General features: G+C 42.0%; 1 protein-coding gene across 23 annotated transcripts in view; it reads right to left on the bottom strand.

Moving 5' to 3' along the window:
• Window positions 1-3,438: 3,438 nt before the first annotated feature.
• Window positions 3,439-9,663, bottom strand: part of ERC2 (ELKS/RAB6-interacting/CAST family member 2) — a 906,960-nt gene continuing 900,735 nt past the window's right edge. For 19 of the 23 annotated variants that reach the window (XM_072785816.1, XM_072785814.1, XM_072785828.1 and 16 more), the window contains one exon: window positions 3,439-6,400. In XM_072785816.1, the coding sequence (XP_072641917.1) occupies window positions 6,176-6,400 (225 nt within the window). In that variant the 3' untranslated portion in view covers window positions 3,439-6,175. The remainder of the gene's footprint in view (window positions 6,401-9,663) is intronic. The other 4 variants (XR_012011918.1, XR_012011916.1, XM_072785831.1 and 1 more) reach the window with 3 other exon arrangements.

Genomic DNA, 9,663 nt, shown 5'->3' with positions numbered 1-9,663 from the left:
TGAGTGGTATTTTACCTCCATGGTCTTCCTCCTAAAACCCATTTCCCCGGACTGATCCTTAAAAAAAAAAAAAAAAAAAAAAAAAAAAAGGAGAGGGGCAATCCACAATATATCTGACCCATACTCCTCAAAACCATCACAATCTTTATTAAAAATCAGGGGAGTAAAAAAAAAAAAAAAAAAATCAGGGGAGTATGGAAACATACAGCCAAAAGGTGCCTAAGGAGATCTGACAACTAATGGAATGTACCGTCTGGATAAGACCCTGCAACAGGAGAAGGACATGAGATAAAAACCAAGAAAATCTGAATAAAGCACAGACTTTAGTTAATAGAATGATGTAGAGATATTTAGTTAATAACACTGTATTAGTGTTGGTTCAATTGGTGACAAGTGTACTGTTCTAATATAATATGTTAATGATAGAAGAAGCTGTATGTTTGTGGGAAGGAAGTTTATCCTGGAACGTGCTGTACTATCTGCTCAAGTTTTCTGTAAATCTAAGACTGTTCTAAAAAAAAATAAAGTCTATGAAAAATAAAGTTTATTTAAAAATTCACCAGATTTCTGTTGCAGTAGGAGGGTTTCCTAAAATTCAGAGTTCAAAAGGGTCCTTGAGATGATTACAGTGGAACACCCACACAGTCTTAAGTAACCCTGAGCTGCACGGTTAAATATGCCTTCGTTGAAAATTTTTCTATCCTTCTGATTCAGGAACAGAGAGAAACTCTTGGATGAGCCCCGGAAACACTTCAACCATTGTCCGTCTCCCTTTTTCACAAAGAAGGAAAAGCCTCAAGCTCAGAACTTTGTTTTCATTATTTGCACCTTTCTATTTGGTGATGCCTAGGAATAGAAAATGATCCTGCTCTCTCCTTTATGATAGTGGCATTTTTCTTCTTATACTTATTTAAGTAGAAAAGGGAGCCCATTTAATTTTTTTAAAACTACTGTATGAGACTACATATTGTCTTCATCTATAGTATAGCAAAGGGTCAGGAAAGTGGTATTTAAATGACTAAGGTTGAGAACCAATGTACTAGGTCTATAGCCTTTAGCACAGTGTTCAAGGCGCTTTCCCGCTAGAGACACGTGTCTGCTGTCTTATCACCAAATGCTCCACCCACCCCGCAAACCCAAAAGCACCTGGGTCAGAGGTGCTGATGCCCAGACATTGGGAGCTTAGAAGAAATAGGCCCTTGGATAGCAGATTTAAATCCAATGTGCTGTTGGGGCTCTCTTTTCACATGTGGCTTGAGTTCCACTAGTGTCCATGGCCTTGCTGCATGGCCGTTTGTCCTCTCATAGTATTGGTCAACTGTGGCATTCTGGAGGCAGCCAATTCCTTCAGGTCCCAAACTCGCAACACAGAAGCACTGCTGGGTGGGTGAGACTGGGATCTGCATCCCAGCCACCTCCAGAGGGCTTGATGCAACCCTAGGACAGAGGGGCTTGCTGAGTACTGGGTTCAAGGCCTGGATCCACCACATACAATCAGTGGGACCCTGGGTGATATATGTAAGCTCCCTGGGCATCCCCTTCCTTGTCTGAGGATAATGATAGTTCCTGCCTCAAGAGATTCCTGCAAGGATAAATTCATGTAAGCCTGGCACTGAGTACCACGCCAGCACCCGACACATGCTCTATAAATGTGCGCTCGTCATCTCTGCTGGTCTAGAATTTCCCTCGCTGTAAAGTGTGGATCATGACAGTATCTACCTCATAGGACTGTTGTCTGGACAAACAAGTTCTTGCATGTTAGGCCCAGGACCACAGCCTGGTTCCTAGCAAATGCTCAATAACATCCAGCCATTTTGAATCTGTGTTCATTTATTAGTAGTACAATGCTTATTGTGGATTAGCACTCTAATAATTAGAAAAGCTCTTCAATTTTTTGTGGAGCAGTTTACAGATCCAGGCAGCAATCAAGGTCGATTTTTAAGGTCAAAACCTCAGGTTTACCCAAATTACGTCTCCATGCTTCAGTGGGACCACTGTACGGACTGGCCTGTGGATGAGTTCAGCAGTGCATGGGCTCGTACCTTTCTTACCAAAAGGAGTGGTTTGTGAGTAAAGAAGCAGAGGCTCCATCTGGCCAGCTGGGTTTACATAATGAGGCTTGAATGCTAGCCGGCTGCTTCAGGAAGTTCTATGAAGTAAGAAATTCTTGTCCAACAAAAGTTCTTTTTCTACAAAAAGGCAACATAATGGAAAGGGCACCACTGCAGACTGCCTCAAAATGTTCTGGACTGTGGGAGAATTTCCCATACAGTGGCTGTGAGTCCATAAAGAAAATGGTATGTCCCCTGTGTCAGGGGCCAACTGCGGGGGGAGGGGGTAGATTTTGTCCCATCCTCCCCTCCCCAGAGAATCGTCAGGGAGCTATATTTCTGTTTACAAGCCCTGAGGACAGTCTTGGATTGCAATGAACTTACCATACACACTTGAATCGGTCCCGTCTAAGTGGGCCTCAGTTTCTCCATCTGTAAAATGAGAATATTGAACACATGGCATCTAACATACTTCCTAGCTTTGATAATCAATCACTCTATGATTTCAATAATGGTAAGATTTGGTAGTTCATTTTTTGGAATAGAATTCAAGCCTTTAAAGAAATCAGGAGATGGCTCCCCACCATGATCCACAGTTGGGCTGTGAAGCCTGGTGAACCCTTGCATGGATGATTTTGTGTGTTTTTCTGGATGATTTTTTGTGTGTAACCAAGTGTATCCAGGGCTAGCTATTATTCCTGCCTGCCCAGCTTTCTTGTCCCTCTCTTCTAGAATAAAGCCCATTTTTCCCCCTTTGGAAACTGCCCCGCCCACATCAGTGAGGCTGTCAATCACATGGCTTCACCTCACCGCCCCCCCAACTCCTTTGAATAAGGTAATTAGATGCATGATCCAACAAGGGCCAGTAAGAGTCCCTTCAGGGGCTGACACGGATGCTCCGAGGGAGAGGGTCCCCACTCTTAGATCCCAGAGTGCTCGAAGCTGTTGCAAGTCATATTTGCCACCAAGCAGAAACAACCCAGCAGGGACTGATGTCAACCCCATGGGAAGTGCAGAGGAGACAGGGGAAAAGAGAAAGCGGGGGAGGGGAGGAGGAAAGGAAAAGAGAAAAGGTGGGAAAGAGAAAAAGAGGGAGGGATAGAAGAGAGAGAAGCAGGGGGAGATAGAGAGAGAGAGAAAGATGAAAGGAGGGGAAAGCGGGAAGGGAGATAGATCCCTCCAATGACTTCATTTCTTCATATGAACCTCTGACTCCAGCTACGTGTAAAGGGACACGCCTCGGCCTTTCCAGGAAAGCCAGAGTACGTCTTCCCTCTGCCATTTGTTTTTCTTCAAGACCTTAGGTTCCTCGAATGAAGACCCAGGACCCAGAAAAGATTAGAAACCACCACAGTTGGAGCATTTATTAGAGATGGAATGAACTCACTTCTGAAAGAAACAAAGTTTATTTGATGAATATAAATAAGGCGATCAGCACGAAGTACTTCTCATACACATGATAACAAATTTATGAACTGTACATACCTTGTATGTTGTTGTACTTCTACTAGACACGAGGTTACAATGACTGGCTAATACATGCCCACTGGTAGTTTCTGAGGGTTCCTTAGTTTTATTTATTGTTTTCATATCGAAGTCCATAATCACATGGTCAATATTCACAACCCACATGCCACTCACTTGAAGAGAAATTACAAGAAGCACTATCAAACAAGGGTCTCTGGGAATTAGATACACTGACCCCTGGCAGCATTCAAACGCCACTCTACACAAAAACATCTCAGATAGAGCTTATGTCAACACATTTGAGGTCTCATCATAAACACTGTTTAAAAAGTAAATTGAAACCCACTTTCAAATGAAAGTTGACACGCTGTTAACGTGCATACTGGATACACAAAAATCATTAAATACAAAATCGAGACTGTACATCAAAATCAAATGGGGTATAAAATACAAGCCTGCTTGTGCACAAAGCAAGAAGACCAACTTCTCCTAAATGTTAGCCTCAACTTTTTTTTTCAACTTCATTATGATTAGAGGGGCACCTGCTGACGTTTGCATGAAGGAAGTATCTCCCCAACATCACAGTGTTTGTTGTAAACCCAGAGACTATTTTTGTAAAAAGGGAATTTTTTTGGTAACCCCCAAACATCAGAGAATATTACATGAAATGGGAAAAGATGCTATGTTAGACAGAATTTAATTTTTAAGGGACTAAATAGTATGCCCCCATAACGGTAAGATCGATAATACTTTAAACCAACAAGAGTGGGGCAGAATATGCTCCCCCAAACGATAGCTGTGACAAAATTGGCACATACTTAGAAATAGCTAACTATACATGGTTGGTTGCTTTTTCTGTTTTGAGGACCCTATTTTCCCTAGTGGAATTCCTACTCCTACTTCAAGTATTCAGTTACAGAGTTCAGGTCAGGATCTGGCCGTAGGAGGCAGTGAGGACCGCCTATTTGAGGACACTCAAATTGTTCATGGGGACACGTTTGCGTGGCCTGGGTTTTCAGTGCGACATTATGTCAGAATGTGCTATATACGCTTGCAAAGAACTCTGCTCTTTTCTCCAACCGACATTCTAAATCCCTTTGCTAAAGGACAAACTTTTTAAACATGGATGTATTTGGATTGTTTATGCAACACGAAAGCTTTACATAGTTCGCTATACTTACTGACGACAAGAACAAAGCCAGAAGCAAGAAACCTGCTTGAATATATTACTCCTAACGCACCAAGGATGAACAGTGCAACTCAGACACAGTTTCATCTTCCCCGACAAATAAGGTGTCTATCTCTTAAATATCTCTATGGCTCACGGGAGAGGTCCAGAGTTAATTGCACCAACGTTTTGAAAAGTAATAATAACTAAATTCAATGCAAGACTTCAGGAACATCTGTGTAGAATCCTTTCCACAGCAGCAAAGAAAGACAACTGTATTTATTAAGGCCACTCATGCTTAACTTCACGGTTTATCCTTTTAAGAATGCAGATTTTCATCCCCCACTTGCATACCTGTGGAAGGGTTTCTTCCATTGACGAGAAAGTGGATCAATGCGAGAGTTGCACATGTTTGCCAGACTGGTCGTGAGTTTTATGAAGTTAGAAGAACTTTAATTATTTTTGAATCTTCAGAGAAAGCAGTAGGAGTTAAATTCTCCTTAGTACCATGTCTCTATATGTAAAAGACCTCCAAATTTGGTCTCTTTCCCTGGCATGTGCTTTAAATAATGACTCTGTACCCACACACATGTTGTGTAGAGCTATATACAGATACACAGCTTTTGTGATTATTCCTCATTCATCAGTGTTTTCATGTGTGATGCTGAAAATGCTTTGGAATCCATGTTGGAGACATTTTTTAAAAAAATGAGAAATGACCCTTCATTTACAGAAGAAGATCTAAGCTTACACTGTTTGCACAGCATTTGGATCTTGAAATGTGAATGAGTCCCAGCTTCTTCATGGAGACCTGTGAGTATGGGACTGGTAAGAGTCTGAGGCTCGGGCACATCCCAGCCATGGGGATGAGTGGAACACATGGAATAGAAATATGCAGGTGCCTCAGGCTTTTGCCACTCTCCGGTACAAAAACAGGGTAGATAGAATCATGAATGATCGATTTAGATGTGCCATGCTTTGTCAGAGACACACACCATGTTCTCATAAGGCGATTTCTTGGCAAGTATTAGTGGTTTAAAAAATTGATTTCATTTCCAACCTGGCCCAGAGGTAACTACTGGTTACACCATCAAAATATGGTTCTTCAAACAGCGGACTAAAGAAATAGAGGAGGGTAAAGGCTCGCCATTTTTGGTGTTTTGTTTTCTTCATCAAACACTCCATGCATCTTGGTATACAAACACCGCCAACACCACTCACTCACAGAATTTACACTTTTTTGATAATCTACTGCATTAGGAATAACCACTTAGACTGAACCAGCAGAAAAACTGGAGATGAAGCTAGTTGTCCAACAGAAGCTGAAGCCACAGGTAAAATCCCATGGAGTTCGAATTTATCCAATGATGTTTAAGTAACATAAATAAAAGTTAATCAAATAATGACACTCAGAAGAGATGATCACATTTTAAACACCCAAATCCTGACAAAAAATGGAGGATCTGTCATCTTCCTCCTCCTCTTCCTCTCATTCTTCCTGTCCAACACATCTGAATCCATGAGAAATGACATGAGATGATAAAGGAAATATCAAGTCGAACAGAACTGTGCACCATAATGAAAATGAAAGCTCCTCTTCCAGTTCTGATGCGCGTTCCAGGTGGTGATGGCCAGTGACGTAAGCCACGCTGCAATAGATTATCAGAATATTGCTGCAGAGCTGCATTTCCCCTTTAGTTAGCTCTTCTGATAGCTGCAACAAGAAAGCACATAATTTAGCAGGGAAAGCAACTGCCATTGATAGAGGAGAGAATCCTGGCGGGCATTTCCAAACCCCGACCCCTGCGCTGACCCTCCACTCCGCGCTTTGGTTGGGGTTGGTTGGGATGAGGAGGGCATCAACGGGGAGGAAGCATAGAGGAAGGACAGAGTGAACATTAAGTTAAATTACGTCCTGTAAACACATCTGAGAAGAGGCCTCTTTCAAAATATGTCACATACAGGTATAGATATCTCTTGATAGGCAACAAGAAAGTGAATGGAAATATACCAAAATGTTCGTTCCAGTGATTACTTCTATGTGATCAGATTATGTGTTCATTTTTTTCTCCCCACACTTTTCTATAATGAGAATGTTTCTTAAACTGTTTTTAACTTGACTTTATAGAGACTGGAGAGTTAAAGATGGTCAGGACACCAGAAAACTTAACATTTGCTTACAAATCAGCTGAGACCAATGGTTTAAAAGAATACTGGACCTAGCAAGTCCACTGCTAGGTATGGACTCAGAAGAATGGAAAACAGGGACAAAGATACTGGTACACAAATGTTCACTGCAGTGTTGTTCACAAAAACCAATAGGTGGAAACAATTGTCAAGTGTCTCTCAGCAAATGAATGGATAAACATACATACATACATGCAGTGGAATATTACTCAGCTCTAAAAAGAAATGAAGTTCTGATTCATGCCACAATACGAATGACATTTGAAGACATCATGGCAGTGAAATAAGTGAAAGAGGCCAGACACAAAAGGACAAATACTGAATGATTCCACTTACATGAAATATCTCAAACAGACAAATTCATAGATGCAGAAAATAGATTAGAGGTTTGCCAGGGGCTGGAGAAGAGGGAGGAGCAGGGAATTATTGCTTAGTGGGTACATTTAAGTGATCGTTTGGGATAGTGAGAAAGTTCTAGAAATGGGCAGTAGGGGTTGTACAACCTTGTGTATGTACTAAATACCACTAAATTACGCTTACTTGTTTGCTTAAATTGGTTAAAATGGAGCATTTTTAAGGTATGTTTTGCCACAGTGAGAACATGTTTTTCAAAAGGACATTGATATCTCCTTAAATAGAGAGGAACAAAACAAAGTTGGCCTTCATCCCCGCATGCAACAGCGTATGTGTGTGTGCTTGACCCTAAATATAAATGTAATAGCCATCCATCCCCATGTTTCATGCCCTGGGGAACAGATACGCAGAAGCACCCCACGTTTTCTCACCGCCCCCATAAGAGGCCTTCATGTGGAATACAAATGTAGCTGGGAAGAATCAGTAAAATGGGTGGGAAGAGAGGACCCTTCAAACAATGACTTTCTTCCCTGCTGATGCTCATTATCATTCACATATGGCCTTTGAATACTTCGGGAGTTTCCGGGCACATGGCAATAGTGCAGCTATCTGGGGAATATGGCAGGGAGGGGAAAGATCAAACACACACACACACACACACTCACACATGTGTGAGCCACTTTTTATATATAGCCTGAGCTGCTTGATTTGGTGGTTGACGCTCAGAATTACTCAAGCCACAGTGACTAATGAGCGCACCAAAGATCCCAGTGTCCACACAGGTAAGCAGTTAGTCCCAGCCATGGTTAAACAGTACACATGAAATATGTGGCTTGGATGAACTCTGCTAATTCATACTCTGAGGAGTTTGGTGTAACCCTTCTGGTTAAGAAACTTGAATCGGGGGCAAAAAAATGACTTTTGCAGAGCCAGAAAGCTAGGGAGTTCCTAGAGCAGATCATATTACTCATTCTGGCACATAAAATCTCTGCAAACTTTGTATGAAAATTGTAAGTCAGAGCACGCTTTCTGCTTCATGAGCTGTGCATAGCTCTAATTCTTTTGTGCATTAAGCATTTCTTAATCATCCTTTTAAAGGGCTGACCAATATATTAAAAGGCCACATGATTAAAAGGTAAAGAGAAACCCAAAGTAGTACTAAAATGCACTGGTCATATTTTACAGATGGGGAAACGAGTGAAAAATAATTACAGTGAATGCCTCATGTCCTTGATGTTTTTCCAAGATAAAGTAGCAAAGAACAATCATTTATTCAGTTGAGAGAAAGATCTCCAGCTGGGTAACAGGTCACTAGGCACAACACAGTGCCTCACAACGGCCATGCGCTGTTTTGGGGCGAGGCTTATGCCGTGGACAAGAGGACACTCAGAAACAGTTGCCACTCCTTCGACCAGACAATCCATTCACTGGGAGGCCCACATGGCTTTGGGAGCAAGGCTCAGATGACATGTCGAGCAGTCAGAAATGCAGATGATCCCTTACTGGGGGGGCGAATAAGCCTATGCTAGAAAGAAAGAAAAAAGGAATCCTGGCTTCCAGCAATGAGGCAATCCAGGCAGCCACCCACTGTGGGATAATCTCTGGCCAGTCCTGCCTCACCTGGAGGGTCACAGCAGGCCCACTCTGTCCTCAAGTGGTGACTCAGGGTGCTCACAGGTGCCCCCGACAGTGCTATTTCCATAAGGATGTCTCCTCCATTTCTTGTTCCCTGGGTACACCTGCATCCACAATGCCATTGCCCTCAGGATGGAGGAAGGGCTCTGGCCACGCTGGCCTCTCCAGCCCCACACATCAGGCTCCTCCCCTGCTGGACTTGCTCCTGCAACCTCAAGCTTTCTTTTCTCCTCACCTCACAACACTGTCTTTCTGCCTGACCTGCATTTACACCAACCCTCCCGGTGCCTGATGCCTGCTTACTCTCTGGTCTCAGTTTACATGTCCCTTCCTCCCTGGGAGTCTGGCCTGACCCCCTTAAGTGTGGGACGGAGCACAGGGAATACTTCACTGTTCCCTTCAGGAGATTTGTCTGGACTCGAACTATCCAGTAATGTAGCCACCGGCCACATATGGCTACTCAGCATTCAAAATATGTTGGCCCAAATTGAGATGTGCTTTAAGTGTAAAATACACACGAGATTTCAAAGATTTAGTAAGGACTCATTTTTTTATATTGAGTTTGAATGAATATAAATTGAGATGTTGAATTTTAGATTTAGTATGAATTTATTCATTTAATTTTTATCTTCCTCTGCATTTGTTTAATTTTTAAGTTTTTCTTGAAATTCCAGTTAACATACAGTGTAATACTGGCTAGTATAAATTTCATTTCGTTTTTAAAGTATTTATTTCATGTTAAAACAATATTTTGGATATACTGGACCAATAAATAGAGTACTACAATTAATTTCACCTATT

The sequence above is a fragment of the Canis lupus genome, chromosome 19 (genome assembly GCF_048164855.1).
Source record: "Canis lupus baileyi chromosome 19, mCanLup2.hap1, whole genome shotgun sequence".
NCBI classification, from domain to species: Eukaryota; Metazoa; Chordata; class Mammalia; order Carnivora; family Canidae; genus Canis; species Canis lupus.
Note: the sequence above shows the minus strand (reverse complement) of the source record. Positions and strands in the feature narration are given on the sequence as shown.